Here is a 27,939-nt window from a genome sequence, read left to right as displayed (position 1 = left end):
TACATTTAGTCACATTTATTGATGCATTCAGTATCAAGTACATAAGTGCAAATATCCAGAGTCCATGACGAAGTCCACTAGGAACTACAGAGAAAGTAATACAAATCGTAATAAAGTCGACATGCTGGCACCTTTCAGTTACCATACATGTAAATCAGCACAGCACAGCCATCCCATACAAGAAAAGTACTGTGTGTTCATTTTGGATTTATTCTTAATGTCATCATTTTACGTGATACAAAACTGATTACCATATGTACGGGCAACTGCTTTATATTATTTTTTTTATGTTGTGTGTGTTGGAAAAATGCTAAAACATTGGCCTACAGTTCTATATAGTGTTATTAAAGATGAATCCAACCAGCAACCCAAGGACAAGATAAGCGACTGCCACTGTTGTGTCAGCGCACTTGGCAAGAAAGGCCTAGCCACGGGGACGGTAGAAGCTACGGAAGCATTGCAGAGAGAACACCAAGGGAGGAAGGAAGGACGTGGGCTCGCAGCATCATGCACTTTTCTTTTTTTAGCAACACAAAATTAAAAACCACACCTAACACACTTTTCTCTATACTTCAGTGCTCGACACAAGGGATTCAAATCTCCTAAGAGTACAGGAAGAGCCTGAAAACGCCTGTCGGAAAGGTTGCCGCTAAGATTATGATACTGGGAAAGGGGAAACAATCAATCTGCAGTCATGAGTAAGAAGAGAGCTGTTACCACTTCGGACACCCCCTTTTGCGTCCAGCTTCTCCTGGGATAACCGTCTACTCGGTGTGCCTCTTGGCGCCAGGGATTTTAGCCTGGATCCTAAAAGGGCAAAAACCAAAGGGTTACATTGCAAGCGGTACATACAACATCATTTTATGTATTCATTATTGTGGCTTTACTAGCTGAGTCACCAAATTGTAAGATTATTCTAGAAAAACATAGTGTAATATGCGGGTCTCTAGGAACACTTATGAAACAATAAAAAGGAAGTAAAAATTGGATGGTGCCCAGACAAGGGAGCTGCATTCTTTGGCACAACTTTTTAGTAGATGGGACGGCCAAGGTGACTTCGTTCACGAGAAGTTGTGAGTCTTGTGTAGAGATAGAAGACTTCCTTAGGGGCTGGTGGTGACTCTATCACAGCTTCTCTACAGAAGGACGTTGTGATAGAGTGGCGAGAAGCTGTGATAGAGTCACCACGGGTCACTCAACCGTGGGCACTTCTGGAAGAGGAGGATGTAGTGACTATACTAGGAAGACGAGCGTGAACTGAGGTGGTTTCTGGCAAGGGATTCTCTTTAACCACATGTGACGAAATACTCAAAAGTGGCCTGGGTCTTCATCCTAACTATTGCTCCTCATTCATCGAATGAACCTTCTTCACAGTTCAGAGAGCTATCTTTGTGTGTGTGTGTGTGTGTGTCTGTCTGTTTGTGCATGTCTGTCTGTCTGCAGTGCATATATATGTATGTGGAGACAAGGGCCCAATTTCTGGTGACATTCTTTGCCTTTTGAGACAGGATCTGTCACTGGCCCGAGGCCTGCAGATTAAGCTGAACTGGGTGGCGAATCCCAGGGTTCTGCCTGGCTTCTACATCACTAGCACTGGATTAGATATGCTCACTACTGTGCCTGATTTCTTAAAAGCAGGTTTTTATTCTTGAGTAGCAAATAATTTACTGACTGAGCTATTTCCCTTGAAAATTATCTTTAACATGCACATCACCAGATATTGCCAAGGCAGTAAAACTCTGTAAGGCAGCCATGGTATCTGTTAGCATTTTAGGATGGTATCGCTCTGGAAGGTTTCTGTTTATTAATCTTATGAGTTTGTTTATTAGTATTATGAGGTCAGCATGCAGACTAGAACTGTCATCTTCTCTGCACTAGGCAACCTTCAACATTCTAGGATTTAGTGTTCTACAGAGGAACAAGATGATTTTGTGGCACTTTCCTTCTCATCAGTGTGGAAGAGGGTGAAACAGGCAAGGAGACAAGAAGTTCAGATGGTGGTAAATGTTATAAAACAATGCAAGACAATGTGGTAGGAAATGAGGGGGGAGCTATGGGGAAGTGGGTGGAGCCCACGTTAGAAGTACTGAGCTGAGAAACAGATGCCCAAAACCCAGGCAGGAGCCAACAGGCCGAGAGCTGGTGATTTCAGGCAGAAAATGCAGCAAGTACAGCGGCCCAGAAGGAGCTTAGATGTGGAGGTGGCAGATCCAAAAAGCAGGCAGTAATGGTGTTAGTATTTAGGGGCTAGGACGTTATCTAGATTCTATTCTAGATAATGGGAAGTCATGAATGGCAGGGGGATGATGCTACCTGATTCATATTTTTAAAAGAATCATGATGGTCACTGTGTGGAAAATAACAGGGCGGATGAGGATGGAAGCAATAATGGAGACAGAGAAAGCTGAAGAGGTACAGCTGCCAGTGGGTAACGGCCAGGATAGAGCAGTAGACATGAAACAGATAGGTCGACAGTCTGAGATTTAGTTTGGAGATGGTACTGCAAGGATCTGTGCATAGACTGAATGCTGTGTGGGCAGAGCACAAAGGGAGAATAAGGTAGATCTCTTGGCTTATGGTATGAGCCATGATGACCATGATAATGGCATCTATCAAGATGCCGAGGACAGAAGCCAACCAGACTCGGAGGTCCAGCTCAAAACATTTGGCCATGGGAATCTTAAAAGGCTATGGGACATACAAGAGGAAAACATCTAATAAGCAGACAGAGAGAAGGGAGTCTCAGCACAGGAGGTCTGGGATGCAGATACAGTACAGAGCCTGTACTGGTTGATTTTGTGTCAACCTGACACAAGCTAGAATCTTCAGGGAAGAAGGAGCCTCAGTTGAGTAAATGCCTCCGTGAGATTTAGCTACAAAGTATTGTTTCAATTAGTGACCAATAAGAGAAGGCCTAGACCCCTGTGGGTGGTACCTTTCCTGGGCTGATGGTCCTGCGTTCTATAAGAAAGCAGTCTCACCTAGCCAGTAAGCACCACCCCTCCATGGCCTCAGCATCAGTTCCTGCCCCCAGGTCCTGCCCTGTTTGAGTTCCTGTCCTGACTTCCTTTGGTGATGAACAGCAATGCTGAAATGTAAACTAAATAAACCCTTTCCTCCCCAACTTGCTATTTGGTCATGGTGTTTTATCACAGCAATAGAAACCCTAACTAAGACAGAGCCCTAGATCTGGAGACAGCTTTTGAAGCTATAGGAGCAGATGAGCGGTGGGTGGGAAGACGAGGAGCTGAGGAAAACTTAAGCGGCAGTGGTCAACTGATTTCTGCTTGGAGATGTAAGTGACTCTCAGGGAAATCAGTGCTCATAAGGCACTGATGTCCTTGCTAAACAGCTTTAATTATTGCTACTCTCTCTCCTCCTGTTTCACTGGAATCCAAAGAGCTGGAATTTCCACTCAATTTTAGGAAGGAAGGAAGAAAAGAAGTAAGGAAGGAAGGAAGGAAGGAAGGAAGGAAGGAAGGAAAGAAGGAAGGAGAGGAGGGAAGGAAGGAAGGAAGCAAGCAAGCAAGGAAGGAAGGAGAGAGGGAGAAACCCAGCCATTCCTTCACAGAGCCAGACCTCCAGATTCTTGAAGATTGCTATTGTATCCTTTCAAGGGTAACCACATTAATGAGTGATGTTGGTCTCCACTGGTTATCATTGCCAGATTGCCAATACTTTGGTGCCCCGCTGATCTTTGTGACATTACTCCAGTGTGTCAGTGCATCTTTTAAAAATGGCCAATTCACCACATACGTAGCGGTGTGGCTACTCAAGAGGCTGAGGCTGAGGCAGAGGCAGAGGCAGAGGCAGAGGGTTGTACGTTCAAGTCCGGCCCTTGCAATTTAGACAGAGCCTGTCTTAAAATCAACAGTAAAAAGAGGAGTGGGGCGGGAGCTCAGAGATAGAGCTGACCTGAGTGAGGCCTGGGGTCCAGCCTCAGTATGGAAACAAGAGGCCAGTCCCGACATGTGTGAGCTCAGACACGGAATAAGTAATAGGCAATAATAGTGGCCACATTCTCTTTAGCTGTGGGGTTCAGTCTTGCACCAGTAGCATTTAAACTTGCATCCATTTTTTTAAAGAGATGCCTGAGCACAGGACTGACCCATGCTTGACTAGGACTGATGAATCAATCCCCACACCCCATTTCTGCACCAGCACTCACCCTGTTGTCTATTTTTGGGGAAATCCAAACATGGGACTTTACTTCTCTTGCTTGTTTTATTTTTTTCACTTAGTTTAGCACTGAAACTTAGTCAAGATCTCTGGGTTTATTTTGAATCTTGAGCTAGCCCTCTTCCGAATTTGCTTTTACTAGAAGCTTCAGGCCACCCAGAGTGTTGGCATACATCTTTGATTTATCTCTCCAGTCATGAGAAGTAATAAGACTAAAGGTGATAGAATCCAGTGTCACATTACTTTATCCCAGGCAGATATGTGATAGATCAGTGAACGTCCTTTGCACTATAATTTATAGCCCCCATAGGTCAGGTGGGTTACAGCCCCGATAGGGTCAGATAGGTTACAGCCCCTATAAAATCAGAAGGGTTACAGCCCCTATAGAATCAGAAGGGTTACAGCCTCTATAGGGTCAGGTGGATTACAGCCTCTATAGGGCCAGGTGGATTACAGTCCCTATAGGGCCAGGTGGGTTACAGCCTCTATAGGGTCAGGTGGATTACAGCCCCTATAGGGCCAGGTGGGTTACAGTCTAGGTGGCTATGAATGCCTGCAGGTTTATGGCCAAGATCTCTGGGTGTTATCTAATAAACCCACGACTGGAACACCCTGTGTACTGAAACTGAGCATGAGGTGTCCTAGTTTTCGACTGAGAACAAATGTCCATTTTCAAGGAAAATGTGGGCTCTCAGAATGTTGTCACTAAATGAAGAAAGGTTATGGATTCCTCTAACCATGGTTGTTCCGGTTTCATGAAGTCAATTTTCTTGTGTCCTTATGTAAAAGAAAATGGAGATATATAGTAAAGATGACAGACAATATCTTATCCATTATCTTGGGAGACATGTTGTTTTCATAGTTTTGATTTCAACTATAATTTAACAATTATATTTTATATATCTGTATATACATTATATTTAATTTTCTGCCATTTTACTTTCCCTTATTTTAGCTCTCCAGTGTCCAATCGATCAGTGTGACCTGTGATAGCCTCTGGGTTGACAGCCACATTTCGAGTCTCCCCATTCCAATTCTCTCACTAGATTGTGATTTCCACAAATTGCAATTCCGAGACATCAGCCCACTACTTAGAAGCACCGAAGGCCATTTTGTGTTGGGTTGAGATCAGAGTGCAGCGTCTTTCTCCCTGCCACCCTCTGGATGAACGCTGATCCACACTCCACAGTCCAGGCCGAATGGCATCCGTTACCCACTCTCAGGAAGAACTACCATTTCCTCACTGTTCTGACAACAGAATTCCACACAGCTGGAATCAATCATCTTTACCCTTTCCGTGTCACCTCAGCAAAATAAGTAACATTCTCTTTAGAACGAAGTATCCAACCCCCACCCCTCTCTTTATAACTAAGTATCCAACCCCCACCCCCACCAACAAAAGAAATAGACGTAATTTCCTCATAACTTCTAGTTCCAGTTTTCAAATTCCCACTCTGGCTTTCTGGTGCTAGATGTTCTAGCATAGCCCTAGCTTCCCAAGCGTTGCCGGGAACTTCATTAAAATGTAAATTACAGCCCATCAAGCCCAGAAATTTTAATGCTATAGGCTTCAGAGTCTCCACCTCTGAACTGATTCTAGGCTAAGAGCCACCACTTTCCATGCTATGACATTCTGTCATTTCGTCACCTAAAGCAACGGGGTGACGTTCCTTCTCTATCTGCTGGTTTTCACTGAGCTGGCTAAGGCAGCTTATGTGGGTTCCAGGCGATGTTTTCAGCCATCGTGCAACATGCTGAGAATTGCTACACCTACAAACTGAGCGTGGAACCTGGCAGAGATCTGCATGACTTTAAGGGGAAGAGTAAACAGGGCACAGTGAAAGTCAAACTATCCTATGCATCAAGAGAAAAGGCAGCTGCTGGCCTGAGATGCAGGGCAGGAGGACATAGAAGGAAATTACATATAGCCTACATCTAGCCATCGCCTAGGACCAGCCACATAATTATTTGATTACTAAATGGAGTTGATACTGACAAATTCCAGTCCTTTATGACACAAATCTGTAGCTGAAGGATAGTTCAAATTGTACTTATTTTTTTTTTTGACTAACAATGAAACACAATTATCACTCTAGGTGACAATAAACCTAAAACCACAAAGGTGAGAGCTAGGGAAATCACCAAGCCAACTGACCATGTTAGCTGTGGACGCGTAAGCCTGGTATCTTTATCTCTAAAATGTCTTATAGGCGGCTCCATAAAGCAGGGTCTGTTAGAAGCAGAAGGCTAAAAAGCAGTGGTGTGACCCAAATACAAACTTGCGGTGTTCAAAAAGTGTAACAAAAATATTTAGGGAACAAATTATTCATGGATTCTAAAGTTTTAAAAGTAAGTTACTGGTTTAAAATTAGTAGTGTGCACTGTTCAGGAGACTGAAGTGTTCATTAAATGTGTTCAGTGTGACCGTTCATTTAACCTTTTCTGAATCAGATTTCCCTCCTTCTCCCCGCCATCTTGTTCTTGAACATGGGCCAGCCCTTGGGGAGAGTTTAGTATTACTAACTTGTTAAAATATTCTCATTATGTATGGTACCTGAAATAAACCATTGACAGTTTTATTTAATTGAGGGTTTGAAAATTATACTCATTTCTGAAATAATATAACTGAGATGAGAATGAATGTATGACTCAAAGGAATAGACTATAACAACCTATTATTTTGCTTTCTCTAAATTACATCTAACGAATCCACTCCCGTGCCTGCTTCAGACCGTGACTCCTTTCTGCAAACTCCACCATGGAACTTACTTCGCCACGACAGTGTTTATGTGAGTCCTCACAAGTCCCAGATATTGGTCAATCTGTGCCTAGAAAGGGAAGAAAATCATGAGCACACCCGAAGATGGTGAGGTCAACATTTCACATGAATGTCTGACTCCACGTACAACTCACCTGGTGCTTGACATACACCACGGGTAGAGTAAACATCGAAACCACAGCTGGGGTAAAAACAAAACAAAGCAAATACATCTTTAGAACTCTGAAACTAGTAACAGGTGCAAGTTTATCGACACAATTTTCATACTCATGAAACTGTAGCATTCTTGGGAAAAAGAAAAGAGCACCGCAGATAAAAGATGGCAGAGCAATGTGTAAGAAAAATAAAAGGCAGAGCCCTCTGTAGATATATCATTATTCCTAGAACGAGGGTGCAAGGTGCCCTTTCAAGATGACAATTGATTCACCCATAGTTGCCACTGTAGATATATATATATATATATATATATATATAACTAAATTGCCTTCTAGTATATATATACTATATATAGTATATAGTATATATAGTACATACAGTATAGTATATAGTACATATAATATATATACTATAGTATATATACAAGAAGTATATATACTAGTATATATACTAGAAGGCAATTTAGTGATATGGCTGGGGGTTGGGGGAAGCACAATTAAAAATCCATTATTAGCCTGATAATGGTGGCATACACCTTTAATCCCAGCCCTTGGGAGGCAGAGGCAGGAGAATCACTGAGTTCAAGGCCAGCCTGGTTCATACAGTGAATTTCAGGACAGCTGGGGCTACTCAGAGAAACCCTGTCTGGAAAAACAAAAGAACAAAATTTCATCGTTAACTGAACTACAGTTCAAAGGGAGATGCCCTTCATTTGGGGGGTGTCCAATGTTCATTCCTAGCAATCTACCACGAAGCTGAAAGCCGACAGCCACGGGAGCAGCGTGTCTGCAGGGTGGGGGGGCTCAGGAAGCACTTACCCATAAGCAGCAGGGTCAGACCATTGAAGAGCGCGCCAACGTAAGTCAGGAGCCACATGAGGACTGCAAACTTAAGAATAAAGGCTTGTCAGAGCCCACCACCATACCTCCCAGATGGACTCCACATCTTTCCTGAGTTGGGATCTTAACTGTTTTAGTTAGCATTTCAGGTTTTCTCCCTAATGACTAGAATGAGGGGGTAACAGGAAATGGATTAATGAAAGCTTAGTGAGGTAGGTATTCATCCTGGTCTCTTGGAGACCTTGGACCATGCTGTTGTAAGATTCCAGGGACCCAATGAAATCATAGGCTAAGCTAAGCATTTGGCACACTGTAGCTCTTGGCCTGTATTTATAAGGCCCCAGGAGTTAAGAAGGGTTTTTTACATTTTTAAATAGTCAGTTTAAATAATAAAAGTATTCAATGATCTGTGAATTTATATGAAATTTAATTTTTCAGTGTCCATCAATAAAGTTTTATTGGTTCACAGTCACAGCCCTTCATTGATGGATTGTCTTTTGCAGCTTTTGTGCTGCAATGCTAAAGTTGGGTAGGGATAACAGGGCCTGAAGCACCAGATACTTTTTGACCTTTACAGAGGAGGTTTGCTGACCTCTGCTGTGGCCCACTATTGTTACATTACAGTCTGCAACTGTCATCATCTGACACGTCTCTAAGTATCTGCAGTCAGTTCCTGCTCTGGGGATTCACCTGGAAGGTCAAGCCCTCATCTCCCACTGCTCCCTCTGACTCATTGAACAATCACTAGGCAAGCCCTGGCATGCGACCCCAGCGACAGTGTGTAAAAGCACTCTTTACAGACAGAACACTCACGACCACCTCCCCTTCTGCCCCCCACTCTGCTCAAGGGTTTGCTGAATGTTGTTTCAATGATTTGGGTTTTATCAGGAAGTCACGGGAAGATCCAAACAGCCTGTCCAAAGAAACCCACTAGATTAGTTGTTCTCAACCTATGGGTTGCACCCCCAAAGGCCATGGGTAAACACAGATATTTACAACCCATAACAGCATGGAAATTACAGTTATCAAGTAGAAAGGGAAATAAATATATGGTTGGGGTCACCACAACATGAGGAACTGTATTAAAGGGTCACATCACAGCCTTAGGAAGACTGAGAACTACTGGACTAGATAAGAGTGAAATCACCTGAAATAAAGCTCTCCCCTACTCCCATGTGTGTGGTGTTCCAGATCTCCCCCATGCTCCATGCTGGGCATGAATGGGTCTTCCCCTCAGATGCTCAACCCAAGGAGCTCCTGAGGACTTACTATAAGCATCCTCCAGATCACATATGTCCTCTACACATCTAAAAGTGGCTAATTAGGAGATGGGCTGAGATCTTGGCTTAAGAATCTACATCCTCCCTTGTAAAATGTCTACAACTGTGTGACCTGGGGTTGATCCTAGTTCTTCTGAACACTACTGGGTAACCCTGGTAAGTATCAAAATGTCTCCAAGCCACAGTTTTGTCATCTGTGAAATGAGGGACCAGCTTGGATGAGTTTCATGGCGTCACACAACTGGAGGCTCTCAGATTCTAGACTAATTAGTGCTTGTTCGGTAGGCTCTGAATTGTAGCTGCCTATTGTATTTTTCCTTTGGGGAGAGAAACTTCAGACCGTAAGGCAAGGAGCAGAAGCAGTCATACTTTTAAGGAATCCACCAGGTCCTGCACGAGGAAAAGCCTCCGTAACTCCTTGAGCGTGCTGTTCACATACAGCTGCAGGCAGTCCGTGTACTTCTGGATCTGCTCCTGGGACAGGGTGATCTCCAGCTCCAGGTAGGCCCTGTCAACAAACCATCCCAGGGGGACGCCATTAGAGGGTTGAACACTGGCTGCTGCACCCCAGGGCCGAGAAAGTGCTCGTCACACAGGGAGGCTTAGGGCTGGGTCACCTCCACAAGGCTGCTGTTGGCTGGGGGACACCATGCACATTAGATTCCCAAACACTGGGAGTGCAGAATTTCTGACTCTCTGGGACCTTGGTGACTCTATCCACAAAACACAGCATTAAAGAATGAGCTCATAACTCAGAGAAACCAGGAAGAACCAAGAAAGACCGAGGAGCCGTCCACTCATTTACTGGTTTCTTCGCACATGACGACAAAGGGATGAGCATCTTTCTTAGATTCTGGAGCTATCTGAAAACCCTAGTTCCTGAACTGTTCTTTGACAAAATTCTAAGAATTCCTGTTTTAATTCTGAAACTGACTTCCAGGTTTCTCTAGAGAGCAATGGTAACTTCAGTAGCCTGGACCATAGTAAACGCTCATTAGTCCCAGCGAATGATGTTCTTAGTAATGAGACTCTGTTTCCCATTTTTTCAGGTAGTTAGATTGAACTCAGGGATGGTAAACAAAATAAAATATAGAATACGTTCATATAATACGCATAAGCTTCCTCTGCTTGATCACACTCCCCTACTGAGCTCTGGCTCCCCTTCCCTTCTTCCACTTCCTCTGTCTGAAGACAGCTGTGGACTGCCTGCCTAGCCTAGAATTCTTAAAGACATGGGATGAACAGAGATGGAGAGCTAAGCAGGCTTTGTGGTGAGTTGTAGGGAGTGTTATGGATGACTGTACTTCTCTAGAGCGCCATATTGAAATCCCCACTCTTAATGTTGGCATTATCAGCCAGGTACTTTTGAGGGTTATTATTCAAGTGGGCAGAACCCTTATGAATAAGATTGGTGCCTTTAAGAATCCTTAAATCCTCTTTATTGGAGCCGCCAAAGAACTCTTAGTTCTCTAGATGCCTTGTGAGGATCCAACAAAAAGATAGCAGTCTGTAATCAACCATAGGGCACTTTAGGGACAGATTTTACACAACTGGGAGAAATGCATTTTTTTAATCATTTACTCCAACAAGTTTATGGGACATGGTGACAGCAACCTTAACTGACTTTTGGAGTTTATATTTAAATGTTATGGCTTTTCTCCCCTTGGAGAAAATACGAAATTCCTGATTTGTCGAGCCAGTGTGCTGTGATTAGAACACACCGAGTCGGGTGTTCCCTTTGCTGATGTGAGTGACCAGACTGGAGGAGTTTTAAACTTTAAATTCGCCTCCACAAGAACAATAGAGTAATCAGGCTATGAGGAGTTAGGTTATTGCTCCTGTAACTGGGTATCAGAAGAGAGAAGCCAAATGGGACCTAGGTCCCCATATTTCAGCCTTGGGAGTGAGCATAGCATCTCTAGAAACAACAAAGATTTAGAACAATGGATAGAGAAGAATCCTGGATGGTTAAGGACAGAGGCTGGGACAGAGGAGAAGGGTAAAGGTGAGGACTTTGGCCACATGCCAGGGCCACTCAAATCTGGGCTGTGTGTGTCCTGCTAGAAACAAAGATAAGCCACTGCTACACTCCCGCACCTGTGGGTATGGGGGCATATAAAAGCAAGCTTAGTCCCGATGGCCCAGGGATTCAGCGTTAGAAAGCCATGAGGTACCACGAGTGTGCATACTCCCCCGGTGTTTGCATTGAGGTAAAGACCAAGATGCTGAGAAGGAAGTTCTGACAGGCAGCCTCTACCTTCAGGCTCCCAGCCCCTAAACTAGGTATCATTTTCTTTGCTGGGGTTTTGATCTAGTAGACAGGCGAGGCACAGGAAGGGTGCATGCATAGGTGGCACTGGAGATTGGTCCAGAGCCACACTGCAGCATCCTCTTCCTCTCTCATCCAGGTCTCGGCAGCGTCCCTCAATTATGTGAAATGAGCATGATACAGTGGAGCCCAGGGCCAGTGAGAAGGGGTGTGCGACTCTCGTACTGAGTTCTGCGGGCGACCGGGCTCACCCTCTGAAGTTGGGATGGAGTAGTTTACTATAATGGAGTTGGCTGGATACCACCGACTGGGCTGTCATTGTTCTCTGCCATACTGTATACATCTACACAGTTCAGAAATTGCTCTACAAAAGGTGGGGAGGGATGGCTGAAGAGACGGCTCAGCAGTTCAGAGCACTTAGCTGCTGTTCCAGAGGATCAGAGTTCAGTTCCAGCACCCACAACCACCTGGAACTCCAGCTCCAGGGGATCCATGCCTCTAGTCTCTTTGGGTACCTGCAGGCATGGTGTACACACACACACACACACACACACACACACACAGAGAGAGAGAGAGAGAGAGAGAGAGAGACAGACAGACAGACAGACAGACACACACACACACTTAATTAAATATAAAATATTTTAAATAGATAAAGCTAAACATTTTTTTTCCAATATTCATTCTTACCCAATTTTCCCTGCATACAGATGCAGGGAAGGGCATGAGGTAAGAGTGTTCATGAATCTTAAACCACTCAGAAGGATTGGTCTTTAAATAAAAATCCCAACACCCTGTCCTCATTCTACAGTATTAACTGGCCACCTGGCCTTGAATGTGTCATTTATTTCTTAGAATCTCAGTATTTCCATCGGTAAATGGGGATTTCAGTGTCTGCCCTCCCTTCCTTATGGAGGTGGCTGGATTAAGTAATTTTTGAAATTCTCTTTAAATGAGAAAATAAAAAAATATAAATATGGGTCCAGAGAAATGGCCCAGCGGTTAAGAGCACTGTTCTTTCAGAGGACCTAGGTTCAATTCCCAGCACCCACATGGTTGCTACAATTATCGTTTAATATTTATAACTAAGGTTATTTTCCATAACCCAGTTCCAGAGGACCCAACAGGCATTCATGTGGTACACATACATTCAGGCAAAACATTTCACACACAAAATAAAGTAAGTAAATCTAAAAGTATTTTTAAAACATTACACATAGATAATGGGTTATGATTACTTGTGCAACCCAATAGTGTTATTTTAAGAATCAGTTTGCTACAGAAACCTACTAACAACCTCAGGTACCAAGGGACGGGGGTTCTGGGAAACTCTCAAAGTTCCCTGGAGTTGTGGGGAAACGTGTTCCAGCACACCTGAGAGCAGCAATGAGGCAGAGGGAGAGCCCAGAAAGGCAGGGTGAGGGCCCGTCAACCGGAGCACTCACTTGAAAGGGTGACCCTCATCTGTTTTCTGCACAGCTTGTAGAACAGACTTGTAGATGCGGAAGCTGATGGTGGCTGAGAGGGCAGCCAGGGCCAGGTAGGCGACGACGCTCACAACGCTGAACTGGGTCAGGGAGAAGAGCAGCAGCAGGAAGCTCCCGAACACGATCCCCGTCTGCTTGATGTCCCGCCAGTACAGGAGGTCAATAGCTGCAGAAGGGAACACAGAGACATATTGCTCAACTCTGGCAGGACCTTGGGCGAGCTGAGGGCTAGGCTGCTGCTGCTGGGGCTACAGGCTCCCACCTGGCATCTAGACATCTAGAGGGCAGTGGGTAGAGATGGCAACATCAGCTGATACTCCATTTTGATTTGGAAAAGTTCCCCAATGCTAAGGACAGTTCATGGATTTATAGTTGTGGCCCTAGTAAGCAAGCATATCACAATGGGTGTGTCTCTGTGGACTACACTACCCACACAGTGGCTGGGATTACGTGACCTTGAAACAGACTTGAAGGCACAGAGGACTCTCTGGAGGGCCTGTTCTCCCCTTTGATCACACTGATTATGTGGGTAACTGGATGCCCTGCTGTCAACATTTGGTCTCAACAGTGACCTACGATGCACAGACTAGTACACAGACAGTCTATGTAAGCCGTGGAAATGCCCCTGTCCATGAGAACAGGCAGCAAGGACATGGGAGTTTGGGAGGAAGGGTCAGCGTGACCTCAGCCAACACCACATGCACCAGGACAAAAGCAATTTTCTTCCAAACTCCAGAAGAAAGTAAGGCACATGCTGTGTAACAAACCCAGAAGTCTGACATCCATGGTGCTGGGGACTGCACCCAGGGCCTCGTGCACACGAGTGAGGCATTTTAACCTAATCACTGAGCTATCTCTTAAACCTCTTTACATTTTTTACTATAATTATTATTATGGGACTGTGCCAACAGCCCCAGCTGACACTTGAATGAAACTCTTGGATACTCCATGTTGTTGTTTGAGTGAGAAAGACTGTTGTATGTCCATATATTTGTTTTATATATTTCCAGCTGGTGGACTCTTTGGGGAGGATGAAGAGCTGTAGCCTTGTTGAAGGAAGTGAGTCACTGGAGGCAGGTTTTGAGGTTCAAAAACCCATGCCTTCCCCAGTGTCTTTCTCTCTCTACCTCCTGCCTGTAGACAAAAATGTAAGCTCTCAGATACCGCGCCAGCACCATGCCTGCCTGCTGCCACGCTCCCCACCATGACAGCCACGGACTCTAACCCTCTGGAACCATGACCCTCATGTCTAAACATAAAACCCATTTATGTTTCATATATGATACGCACACACAGCGTGAAGGTCATTTTAGACAATATTTTAAAGCACTTCCTTGTAGGTTACTGAGATTCACGGTGTGGAACTTGCCATTTGTGGTGGCATATCGGCATCCCAAATTGTATATGTTGGAGATGATCAATCTGTACTGAAGACATAGCATGCCACACCTGCTGACGACCGGAGGCTAACAAGGAGACATGGGAACAGCGTTCAGCAACGTGCAAAACCCTCCTCCCAGCAGATCTGTCTCAGGCGGTTGCAAGGCAAGAGACTCTTTCTTCAGGCCTCAAGGGCTCCTAGCAGTGTGAGACTGGAGAAAACATCCTCCCTACCAATTGCCTTGCGCCATCTCTATGGCCCCTCAATGGCTTCAGCTTTAAGTTACCAGCGGACAGCCAGGGGTTTGAAGGAAAGCACGAGTCCCTTTTTCTTGTGACACTCCTCCGATACAGGAAGTAGAGAAAGGAAAAGCTCACAGCATGTCTGGGAAAGAAACAAGAGTTTCTATTTTCCTTTTAAAGCGAGGGTCAGGGCCACAGGTCCAGAAGTCACTACTTGACTGTAGCTTCTTTCTGCTCCAATCCCGCCACACTGATTGACCATTTGTAATTAAGCTCTTTGGATAACATTTTTTTCCCCCAAAGTCTATACCACCACTGTCTTCATTTTTTTTTTTTTTTTAATGTCAAGATGCCAGAACTGGGCACTGCATGAGAAGATTTACTTTTCCTTAGCAATGAAATTCACACAATCCGACCAAATAATTTTCCCTCTAGAAGAATGTCAAAATATAACATTTTCAGGTGCAGAAGACCTTTAGGAAGAAATGACCTATGAGCTCCTGCAGCCCCGAGAGCAGGTGACAGAAGGGGGAGAAGGTAAGAATTCCACATGGTCTGACTCCTCTTGGCAAGCTCAGAAGCATTAAGTCCAAGTGAGCTTTGGCCGGGGTCTAGACCATCAGGCTGAAGGTCTTAGGGTGTGTGAGCCCCCAACAGCTCTCTTCATGGATCTGGTCCCCACCAAGGAAGAGCTGAACACCAGGCTTGTGCTCGGAGACGGGGCCATAATACTACCTGAGAAGTGACGATAGGGAGAGATTTTACCATTACAAATGAGTAACTGCCACTTGTTTAAGGGCAGCACCACCTCATGGATGGGCACATGGGGATCCAAACACCTTGTAAGGAAGCCTGGAATAACTCTGAGTCCTGGGAAAGGTGGTTTACACCCAAACCTGCAGCTTAAAAAGGAATATGGGCCATTCTGCAAGTCATTTCCAGACCAGAAAGAGATAGGATTTTGCCACTTCCACCGATTCCCTACTGAATGAATCGTTAAACACCTTCAATGCAGGTTCCTCCTAGAAAGACTTCTGTAGCTCTGGTCACCTGCTCACAAAGCTGCGAGCAGCTGGTACCCAGTCTGGGGCAATCTTGGAAGAATCTGTGGGCAGAGAGGCTCGCTGAGTCCATGTGTGGAATGCAGCCATCAGGAGCAGGTGTGCCCACCAGCTTACGATGATGAGAAACTTCCATCAACAGAAGAAGCCTGGTAAAGGGCGGACGGTGAAGGCCGAGTACTGTGTGTCAATATTATCCTTGTGGATACTAAAGTGTTAAGAGCATTTTCTTGTATTATTTCATTCGAGTCTTACAATAAACCCCATTAGACAGGCAGTACATGAAGCAAGGAAGCTAAAAGCTGAACATGTTTTCTCACTATGACAAAGTAGACGCAACCCCTAAATTTGATGCTTTCTCCCAAACAAAATAGTTGCTTTTTCCCATTTTCTATTAAATGACCTCTCAATGGATAAAAAAAAATCAATTTTGGGCCACATGGTTATATCTTAAATAAATCTCACAACTAGCTATTTAAATGGATTGTTTTTATTCCAATAAAATGGAGTCCTTACTAATAGTCTGGTGATCACTTCCAATAAGCATGAGAATAAAATGATTATAAAATGTTCTCTCTATATTTTCAAGGATGGGAAGGTTCAGCTGGGATGACTGCACAGTCATCTGAACAAACCCCAACTCAGTGCCGGTCTATCTGTACTGCAGGAGGAAATACGAGCTGAATCTGAGGTTTAGTAGTCTTAGAATGGATAAAGGAAGAAGTGGGGGTGCTTTGTAAACTTGGGGCACAGTCTGTTAAGGGCAAGAGGTGGATAAAGAGAAACACTATGGAGGATTAGTTAACAAGAGTGGTCACTCTATGTAGGAGAAGGGAAGAGTTACAGATAATGAGAAGTTAGCATCACTGATAAAGAGAAATAATCGGGTGATACCTAGATTCTGACACGAGACCTAGAGGCAGAGCCACAGCCTGGGTCGTGATGTGGGGCGGGAAATCACAGAAAAGTATGACAATTACACACAAAGCTGATTTTTAAGAAAAGCTTAGAAGTTAAATGCCTTTTTAGGTCCCATCACTGTGACCTCCAGTCAAAATGGCATTTGATATTGTATATGCAGAGCTATTCAGGGTCTGCGCACGCAGGCAGTTGGAAACCTGATAAACATGCAGCACTGAAATCTGATAGACAGGCTAGGATATTAACACTTGAGTACATCCGGAATAGAACAAAACGGTTGAAGCCCCGGGAGTGCAGGAAATCTGTGAGACGTGAGATGTGAGATGAAGGGACACAGTTTAGGGTAAAGCCATAGTTAGAAGTGGAGCAGTAAAGAGTCCGGAGGACGGGAAGAGGCAGACACAGCAGTGTAGATTTCAGTAACTGTGAGGACGGAAGCTTCCCAGCATTCCAGGGAGAGTGCTGCAGATACACCAAAGGAAGTGAGGACCAGGAAAGAACCACTGAATCTGCAGACTGGAAGGTCATGTGGTTTTGTGCACGGGGGCCATGCTGGGAGGAGTGGGGTCAAGTAGTTAGGGACTAGAAAAACAGAAGTTCAGAGAAAGAAGGAAAATGGCACCTATGGAGTAGTGTACTACTCAACCTTCAGGCTGAGAAGAAGCTAGAATTATCGTGAAAATGGATGGGTGGAGATCAGTCCTAACTTCTCTCCTCAAGAAAACAAGAAAGAGGTGAGAGAGACTTTTAGAAAAGAAACAGATACAGGTAGATATGTTGAAGTAATGCAAAGGGCCTTGAAAATGAACACATTCTACGTGAAGAATGGTTAGTGAGTCTTCTTGAGTCTCAGGAGGTTAAAGTATGGTTGGATGGCAGCAGGAAAGGCTGAAGCATGTCTAATGCAAACCAAATGTGACAGGCCACACATGGCTACGGAGTACTTGAATGTGGCTGATTCCAAGTGGGGCAGATGCTCTGCGAGTGTGAACTAAAATACTGGGATTTAGACTTTGTTCTTTAAAAAGAAGGATGTAAAATATCTTGTTAATGATTTTCATATTGATGATATGTTGTAAAGCTAATGGCTTTGGATATGTTGGGTTAAGTGAAAGGTATTATCAAAATTAATATTGCCTAGTTTTACTTTTTAATGTTACTACTAGAAAACTTAAATGTTTACATGTAGCTTACATGATGTTTCTGTTGGGTGGTTCTGCTACACAATGAAGATTCCAAAAGGGATGAATAAAAGGATCACCAAAAGACAGAGGGGCTTTGATTAAAGTCAAGGACCCAGGTTGATGCAGCAACATGATTCCATTTTGGGTGCTATGATCTGTAGATGCTGGGCTGACCTGGGGCTGTGAACTGACACACAACACACAGCGAGAAGAGACTCAGATCCAAGGGGTCAGATGCGAAAATGACAGTGCCTGGGACTCAGGCTTATAGTGGGAGACAGATGGGCTGGGAGAGCAGCCATAACCATGTGCCATCAGAGTGCAGGCAGACGGTTCAGTGCCCCTAGGATGGAGCGGTATGGGTGGGAGGCAATAAAGTTGTGATTTCAGAAGCGAATCTATGTGTTCCACATTCCAAATGCCGACTTCTCCCATTTGAATCTGATGGCAATGATGGGGCCGTCTTAGCAAGCTTTATAGTACCCACTATGGTTAGAATATAGCTTGCTTCCTCCAAAATTCACTTTAGAATTGAATCCCCATTGTGAAGTTTAAGAGGGTGGAAAACCTAATCCAACTAAGGGATTTGGAAGTGGAGGCATAGAAAAGGGATTAGGATTAAATCGAATAAAGTCCTCAGAGTGGAGCCCCTATGATTGAACACTGAGCAGAGAAAGATCTGAACACAAATGCACAGTGTGCTCCCTGTCTCTTGTCACCAGATGCCCTGTAGCAGCTCAAGGCTCTGCCTGCAAGGAGGCCATCACCGGGTGCAGGTCCTCAACTGTGGACCTGCAGAACTGTATACCGAAATCAGAGTTCCTTTACAAGTTTACCAAGACTGTGCTACTGTGTTGTAACAACACGAAGTGGAACCAGAATAGGAGGCCTTGAATACAGTGTCATTAATAATCCTACAACTGCAGCAAATGGCCTCCAGTGCCGTGGGGACAGCACAGCAGAGACAGGTCTCCTCTTTTAATATTGTTCTCATGCAGAAAAACCGTGGAGAAGTTAAACAGTAGCGCACTGAGCATGCTTGGGAGGACAGGTGCCTCACTGCATCACTTTGACAATTCCAACAACTGAGGCTACTTTGCTAAAAAGCCTGGGGGCAACACATTGGATTTAAAAGGATGCATCAGCGGGTCCTATCAGTTTGATAAATGGGCGAGGTTTGATGATCTCAGCTTAGTCCTTAAGCCACAGGTATGGGTGCACAACCACCTGGGACTAAAAACTAATGCAGTCAAAGATGAACTAAGGGATCTGAAGAATCTCAGTATCGAACATCAGTGTGCCAGTAACCTCCAGCATCTCACTAAAACCAGAAAAGGTAATGAGAGTAGTGATCCATGTTAGAACCACTGAAAAGTAAACTCTATGCCAATTTTCTAGAAAGAAAGCCCTTCACTGTGATCCAACGCTTTTTGGTTTGGAAACTCTTAGATACATTCCGTTGTATGACCCAATAGTGGCTGTGGTATTTAGAAAGCTTATTAAAAATGTATAAGTGAAGAAGACAGTAGTGCAATGATTCATATTTTATTTATAAAAGAAAATGTGGCACACGTAAATATAAAATGGCAATAAATTAAACAATTGTCTGCATCATCGATCCATTTGTCTTTCTTTTTTTTTGTTTTTCTGAGACAAGGTCTCTTGTAGCCAAGGCTGATCATAAACTCACTATGTAGGCTAGGCTGGTCTTGAATTCACTATGTAGCCTAGGGTGGTTTTGAACTCACCATGTAAGCTAGGGTGGTCTTGAACTCACCATGTAGGCTAGGGAGGTCTTGAACTCATCATGTAGGCTAGGTTGGTCTTGAACTCACCATGTAGGCTAGGGTGGTCTTGTATACCTGTTCCTTCTACCTTTGCCCTCCAAAGCTGGGATTAAAGCAAGCACTATCATGCCTAGCTACCATCTTAGTGCAGAAAAGATTATAGACACCATTGTATCACAAGTTCATGCTACATTAAATAAGACCAAGTGGGGAAATGTAAGAAAAAAAGTTCTGTTGGTAGAAGCATACCCATTTCAAACAGAAAATCACTGACAAATAATAGTATATTGATAGTTACAAACTTTTCAGCCCACCCTCAGTGCTTTGATTGCAGTGACCTGCTACCTCATGAGAACTCATAGAAGGCTACACAAGCCCGAATTCTCTCCAGTCTAGTGTCCAAAAAGATGACAGGAAAACCAGTTCCTGATTGATTTTCATGAGGCCAACAAGATATCACCACTGAGCGCAGAAATGAAGACACCGAAATGACTTGCTTTGCTTAATCTCCCATTTTACATTAAACAACACTCAAACTCCAAGACCTTCAAAGACGATGCCTTTTAGTGGAATAAACCCTGAATTTCATTTGCTAAGATAGAGTCTCCCACACAGTGGAACTTCAAATGGCAGCCCAGTAGTCATGAGCCCCACTGGGAAGCTGCCGACAGAATTACCGATGCCATTTCCCAGGTCCTTCCTTCATACCACCTAAACACAGCCAATCTGGCTGTCAGAAGAAAATGCCAACACTTTTTCTAGCTGTTACAGTAACCCTGTTGATGTTTTAAAAGGGAAGGTGCGGGAAGCTCGGTATATCCTAGATACAGTAAAAAGGTCCAGCATTTAACCCACTCTTTAAATGAGCTTTGGAGGAACAAAGGAAAATAAAGGATTTGATTGACAAAGTCACAGCCAGCAGCAATGGCTGGAACCTCTCTTCACGAGTGAAGATGGCTGTAGTGGACAATTCCTGCTGGCTGCGTCTCATGTTGGGGAAGCAAGCACTGGAGGCTTAGGCAAGCCTCGCCTTTTCCCCTGAGCTGGTGGAGTGATTCTAAGCTCTCATCAGTGGTGCCGAGAGCATCCCTGTTCTCTCCTTCCTCTGAGGCAAGCTTGGTGACAACTAGGTCCAGGGTCACCAGCATAAGGCCTGTCCAGAAAATGACACACACATTTAAGACAAGCCATTTTCTTCTAAACTTTGAGTTAAGTCGAGGTTTCACGGGCGAGAGCCTTCCCACAAACTGTGACGCAAGAAGGAAATGGCTGCATGAGGGGAAAGATGGCGGCTGTGGCCTTAGAGTTCATTCACTCTGGGGCAGTAAGTACTCAACGTCTTTCTGTACTTCTCATCCAGCTTTTTTACTAGATCAAAAAATAAAATGGTTCATCTGGTATTTTAGTCATCAACCATAATTAGCCACAAGGTCTTAAGTAAGTTCTACGTGAGTTTCAAGTCCATTGTGGCAGTGGCACTGGAAAGGACGGCGGCGGCAGACAGCTGATGTTTCTGTTCTGACTTCTAGAGGGTATTCTTGACTTATTTTTGGCCAAAATACGACAGCAAAGAAATATTTCTTGAACTAAAAAGATGTATGAAGAGGAACGATTTCTCATCGTATCTGGTCCCCTTTGTTAAATTACTGTGCTTTTGAGAAGGCTAGCTATCACCAGATCTGAGGTTTGTCAGACAGCAGTGTGGTGAACAGATGAAGGACAGAGGTAAAATACGATCCCATTTGGCACGTGGCTGTTGTGGCCTGGGGAGCACTGCAATGCATTTTATAGTTAAACCTTCTTATATTTGTATTTTTCACTTGTTCAAAATCCACACCCAGATGGATGATGAACTTGTGAATGACAACCGAATTCTTTCCCCTGTTCCATTTGGTAGCGTGCAGAAGTGAGGAAGGATCTAAGAATTTTATTCAATGATGCAATAAAACAGCTTTGTTCTGAGTTAATATGGATATACAGCTCAAACATATTTTAGGAAAACAGATCTTTGTTTTCCAATTGTAGTTTTCTAAAAATTTCAATTTTCTTATCTGAAATAAATGCTATAAATTTAGAACACAATTGTAATTAAGTTGTAAAACTACATATAAAATATACCATATAATATAAGTTGTCACCTAGTCAGATAATATCAGATATTATCGCTTTGGGCTGGCTTAGAATTCCAAGCCAAATCCCAGGGTAGCCTCAAAGTCATGGAAATTCTCCTGTCTCATCTTCTGAGTGCTAGGATTACAAGTGTGAGCCACCATGTTGGGCCCAAAATATGTGTTTTACAGAATCATTAACATCAAGATTTTAGCTTTTTTAAAATGTGAGCTTAATTATAAGGAAGCCATATTTTTCCAAATGGCTGCTGTAGTTTCAAAAGAACAGGAAGAGCGGTGATATGAAAGAAATGCACAGGTGTGCACTAGAGGCCAGGAGGGATGGGAATATTGGTGTGTGTGTGTGTGTGTGTGTGTGTGTGTGTGTGTGTGTGTGTGTTTGCACGCATGTGTGTATTCTCTTTTTCTTAACAGGGATATGATATTCGGAAAACCACACACTTAAGATCAAAATTATTTTTTTTCCTGCTGGGATCAGTGGATTTTAAAATTTAATGATATTCTAAACTAATTTAAAACATTGCTCCATATTTATGTTCCAGAATATGTTAGCTCGTCCAAAGATGCAGATGAACTGAAAGCAGACTATCCTTTCGAACATAAAGTGGATGGAGTGAGACGATGGAGCCGAGGACAAGGGAGGGGGAGAGAGACAGGGAGAGACCTTCTAAAAACGAAGAAGGGCAGCTAGCTGCGGTGAGGATTTCACCCACAAGCTGTGCTTCAAACATAGAACCGAGCTGCTGCTTTTAATGAAATAAGTATTAACTCACAAAAATCCAGGAACTAGAACAAATTCGAAGATGTGGATATAGATCGGCATCTTTGTCAATCCTTCTTATTCATTTAAAAATATTTATTTTTAAAATAGATATTGTAGGGTCTGAAGAGATGGTTCAGCAGCTAAGAGCACTGGGTGCTCTTCCAGAGGACCCAGGTTCGATTCCCAGTGCCCACATAGCAACTCACAGCTGTCGGTAACTCCAGTTCCAGGGGATCTGATCCCTGGATACAGATATACTTGCAGGCAAAATACCAATGCATATAAAATAAAAATAAATAAATTATTTAAGATAGAAATTGTGGAAAGTGCAACTATCTAGCTCAAACTGAAATGTATAATTAACTTAATAATATTTATCATGGTATTATTCCTAATTTTAGGAATAGCTCATGCAGTAGAGATTTATGTCTGAATTCCTAGTTCTTTCAGTCCTATGTCAGGTTCTTATGTTAAGTCATTTTAAATTGTTTTTGAGCTGGGTATGGTGGTGCATACTTTTAATTCCAGCACTTGGGAGGCAGAAGCATGAGGATGACTGTGAGCTCAAGGCCAGCCTCATCTATATAGTGAGTTTCAGGACAGCCAGAGTTACACAGAGAAACCCTGTCTTGAAAAACAAAACAAAAAAAACCAAAAATTATTTTTGAGATCTTCACATCTCATTTCATAAAAACTCTTTTTCCTTGCATGCCCAGCCTTTAGCTTCATTTTTATGATGTGCATACCTACAAGTATATACAGAGGCAGACAGGATATATTAGACAATACCCAGCAACTATGCACACTGATCAACTCCGAATGGTAGGAATTGGGGTGACTTGTATCTTTTACTGAACTTCTTTGCGTAAAAATTCATAGTGTGCATGCATCACTGTTAGGGAAGCAGAAAAAAAGTCATTTCTACCTCAGACTCTGAAATACAGACCCTTATAACGTTCCTCTCGACAGTGATGGAGACACTGTGAAAATGAAAGCATCCCCCGTCAGTGGCTCTGACTGCCTGGACAGAACACATTTGAAATATTACCTGCGCACTGGGAGGTTTTCTTTACCAAGGAAAGTCCCAGCTCCCCAGCTGAGCAGAAGTCCCACAGGATCTCATTAGCATCTGTATTGGGGAGGAGTTTGCTATATAATGTTATGTTCTAATATCTGGCATATTCTAATAATGAGCCTAAATAAAAGGCTGGCTCTGGTAGAAGGCAAGACTGGTCTGCATTTGTGCAAACGTGACCCTGTCTTACCAAACTCCTTTGTTTACTCACTCATGTTTGTATGCAAAGGTGGGTGCACACACATGCACAGGCAAGCATGCTTGCGTGTACGTGTGTGGAGGCTGAAGGTCAACCTCTGGTCTCACTCCTCAGAGCCATGCATCTCATTTTTTGAGACGAGGGCTTTCACTGGGAAGTGAGGCTCAAGGAGTAGGTTAGACTGGCTGGCCACTAACCTCCAGGGACCGGCCTGTCTCCACCTCCCCAGTACCAGCTGACGCTGACTCTGAGCTTTTTAACATAAAATCTGGAGATCTGCTCAGGACCTCATGCTTACACAGCAAGTACTCTATCGATTGGATTATTCCCCCAGCCCTCAAATGCAATTAAAAAAAAAAAAAACCCTGACCATTTCGTTCAGTTACTGTGGCTAAAATACATATGTTTGTCATGTATTATGGGATGCTTGGGTCTTTAGTAAGTGTTTTGACCAGTATCATTCAGATCAGAAAATTGTAAAGAAGTTCCATAGAGCACTGAAGGCTACCACAGAATTTCCAAACTACTTCATTTTGAAAGAATAAATAAAAGCTTATCAAAATTTTGCATTCTGGTGGCGTCATAACGCAATAAAATAAAAGTCGAGCCTTAGCATCAAGCACATAGCAGATGGGCCAAACCACCACACTACTATGGATGCTGCCCATGGAATTTGTTGAGCACAGGGAAAGCCATAAAAAGGCGGTGGGGGTCTTTAGAGCACAGATTCCTATGGGTGGATGCTGCTCATTATTCTTTGTCTCTCTGGCATGGGATCATTGGATTTAAGTGGTGTGGTTGAATACAAATATAGAGCAAATCACTAATCCTCTCACCCTTAGGTTCTGAATTCCCTGCCTTAGACAATGAGAGGGATGTCATGGAGACTTGGGACCAAGCACATCACTGGGGTTTAGGACAACTACTGACAAGTTGCTAACATTTAGAAGAATTTAGAATGACCACTCAGTGATGGCGGTGACCAGGACAACAATAGCCTAAGTGGGACATCTGCATTACTACTGGACTTTGCTTTGTCTATAAAGAAGAACATATATGAAAACATCTCAGAGAGGTCTATGGGAGCTCATGTTCTGTCACTCCGCATCAGTAAGGGAGGCGGTGAGTGCTAGGTGGGGAAGAGCCCTGTGTCACACCGGAAGTCACCTTCGGCTACGGAATTTACCACCTCTCACAAGATCTTGGGCAAGACTCACTTCTCTTCTTTGAGTCTCCTGCCATCCAAGAAACAACTGGAAATTTGAAAGAGGATACTCGGAAAAATATCAACTTGTAAATATGAGAGCTCTTCACCATTGTTCAGCTAGCTCATCTTGAGAAATCACCGAGGAAAGCACCATCAACCTCGGAGGCAGATGGCAGAACAGTGGGACGCAGGGCGCGGGTTGTCACTAGCTGGGCGCCTGGCGGAAGCAGCAGCCATCACCTGCTAAATGAAAATGTGAAACAAACGTCTATGCAGAGGACTTGAGAGGGCTGAAAAAGATCAATCAAAAGGCCTAGGAAAAATTAAGATGGCTGCAAATGATAAAATTAGCTCCTTTAGCTGAACCTATACCCTACAACATTTAGAGGGTTGTTTTTGTTTGTTTTGTTTTGCATTTTGAGACAGGGTCTCATAGGCTGGCCTTGAACTCACTGTGTGAGCAAGGCATCCTTGAACCGCTGGTCATCCAGCTCTGGGATTACAGGTGTGTTTAGTCTCTCTCTCTCTCTCTCTCTCTCTCTCTCTCTCTCTCTCTCTCTCTCTCTCTCTCTCGGTCTAGGTTCTTTTGTTTGTGATGCAGTGTTGCTCTACAATCCCAGGTAGCTTTGCACTAGTTTCCCATCTCAGCATCTTCAGTGCTGGTAGCATAGACACGAACTGTCATTAATTGTTGTCTTCGGCTGAAATCACATACGTTACACACACACACACACACACCGATCCAACCCATGCACTCCAGTTCTATGATACATTTCCATGAAATACAATGATGTAATTTGTAGCTGAAAATTTAACTGCAGAGGCACCCTAAAGTTCATGTATTTCCTCTCTAGGGAAAGCAGCTCAATACTTCCAGAGGACATTTTCAGCTGGGTTCGACCGACTTCTAACCATACTGGAGCTGCTCCTAGGACACACCCATGCCGTCGGTGTGCTGGGCTTCTGCTGGCCTAAGAGCTGGGCACACTAAGAGTTACTATACATAGCGGCTTCAACCCTGTATATTAAAGTCATTCAAGGAGTGGTTTTTTTTTTTTAAATCATGATGCTCAGCTCTAGGGGTAGGGCCCACATCCTTTGTGCTTTTTAAAGCATTCCAGGTGATTCTAAGGTGTACCCTGGGATTAGAACAATTTGCTTTAAACGATAAAGGAACTGAAGTGGGTCTGTATTTCGAATCTACTCCAGCTTCAGTTTATGAAGCAAGGTCTCACAGGGAGGGGAAGCCAACAAAGCAGTAATTCATTCTTACCTCGGCCCTGTGGTGTCACTAAACTACCTAGTGGGCTATTAGTCAATTTTCAAGGTAATGGCTTTGTTCTGTGTGAGAAAAAGAAATCAATGACTCTAATGACAATCAAAGGTCACTGGCTGTACAGGCTCTTCGGCAATCCTGAATTAATCTTCTCAAGTAGCTGTATGACTGGCTAGGGACACAATTCAGTGGGCACATTATTGCGTTTCACGCTAATTCCTGATTATAAAAATATCCACTTTCAAGTCTGAAATAAACCAATGCAAAACCCTTGTCGCTGGGATGCTATAATACTCAGTACCTACATAAATAAAACAAAACCTGCCATCATTCCATATCTGCTTCTGCTGAGAGTAGAAGATCCCCAGAATCAAAACCTAACCACAGGTCCTCTTGTCCATCTAAACTTCCTGTGCAGATACAGTTGCAGAGTGTGAGCATCCAACTGATGGAGCTAAGCACAGGGACCCAGAAGAAACGCTACAAAGCATTTCACAGCCACCTTCTCTGTCCAACGTATGCTGTTCCATGTCACCGTTTTCTAAAATTTTACCCCTTGGCTGGACATTTCTTATTTATTGCCTTTTAAATTTATGGCTCACCTATTTGCTTTTGACAATCACATTTCTAACAGGCCCACAGGACTCGAAGCAGACGACTGTATTTCTTGCCATTGCCACCCAAATCAACAAACAAGAACCAAAGCAAGAGTGCTTTTAATTCTGAGATTTGTGTTTTTGTCGTTCCTTAAAAATAAAAGAAAATTCCCGCAGAAGCATTAAAGATGAAAGGGACAGCCCCCTGCCCCCCCATGATGTATTATAAGGAGAAGATATTAGGTTAAAAGGTAAAAAGAGCTACCACTCCGAGTGTTCTTGGTCCCCAAGGATGCTGCAAACCCCTGCAGGTTCCACCAAATGCACCTTCTTCAGAACCATATTTGTTAAATATCAAAAGACACCGCATCTGACCAACACCCCAACTTTAGCTCCCACCATCCATTCTTGCGATTTCTCCCTTCCTCCTCTTCATGCAAGGTGAGGGAGAAAATCTTAACGTAACAAAGGAGAGATGGATGTGTGAAATATGAGGCTGAGTAAAAATGGCTGAAAAGCCAGCCAGGCTGGAGGGCGGCCACACCCAGTGCTAATATGGACCGCTTCTAAATAACTCTGTTAGACCAGAGTGCAGCCGCTGCTGCTTTGTTATTTCCCTCCATTTATTTCACTGAAATCCATTGTTAATAAATAAACGGTATAGGTTATTCCAATGACAGTCACAAAGACCGAAATATTTCAGAGTGAACCACCCTAATAAGTGGCTACGCCATCATATTTTCAGGATTTGGAGAGCTGGTCTGCTTTTCCAGTCTCCTTTGTGTGACCACAAATAACAAGCCTGGAATGGGTGTGTCCCTCCCTCCTAAGAATGCCCTCTCAGTTAATGGCTCTGATCTCAACCTTTGGGCAGAAACAGATGCACTGGGAAGCAGGAACAATAAGGAAGCACTTTAACTGCGCGGCTGAGAGATTAAACAAGTCCTGAAAGATCAGGCCAAAAAAAAAAAAAAAAAAGAAAAACTCCCGGAGGAGGCAAATGATGCATTATTTACAATACCACAATACACAAGAAAACAAAGGGGTGAACTGGGAAGGGACAAAGGCGGCGGGGGAAGGTGGAGGGAGACAGATATCATCCGTGTCGATTTTTACAAGAACGGGTTTA

General features: G+C 43.7%; 1 protein-coding gene across 2 annotated transcripts in view; it reads right to left on the bottom strand.

The window, feature by feature from the left end:
- Rtn1 (reticulon 1) overlaps window positions 1-27,939 on the bottom strand; it is a 213,988-nt gene continuing 186,049 nt past the window's right edge. For both annotated transcript variants that reach the window (XM_048415626.3, XM_048415627.3), the window contains 6 exons: window positions 12,948-13,155; window positions 9,603-9,741; window positions 7,933-8,002; window positions 7,093-7,139; window positions 6,949-7,007; window positions 1-807 (listed from right to left, as the gene is read on the bottom strand). In XM_048415626.3, coding sequence (XP_048271583.3) covers window positions 765-807; window positions 6,949-7,007; window positions 7,093-7,139; window positions 7,933-8,002; window positions 9,603-9,741; window positions 12,948-13,155 — 566 coding nt within the window. In that variant the 3' untranslated portion in view covers window positions 1-764. The remainder of the gene's footprint in view (window positions 808-6,948; window positions 7,008-7,092; window positions 7,140-7,932; window positions 8,003-9,602; window positions 9,742-12,947; window positions 13,156-27,939) is intronic.

This window comes from Myodes glareolus, chromosome 11 (genome assembly GCF_982192425.1).
Source record: "Myodes glareolus chromosome 11, mMyoGla1.1, whole genome shotgun sequence".
Lineage (NCBI taxonomy): Eukaryota > Metazoa > Chordata > Mammalia > Rodentia > Cricetidae > Myodes > Myodes glareolus.
Note: the sequence above shows the minus strand (reverse complement) of the source record. Positions and strands in the feature narration are given on the sequence as shown.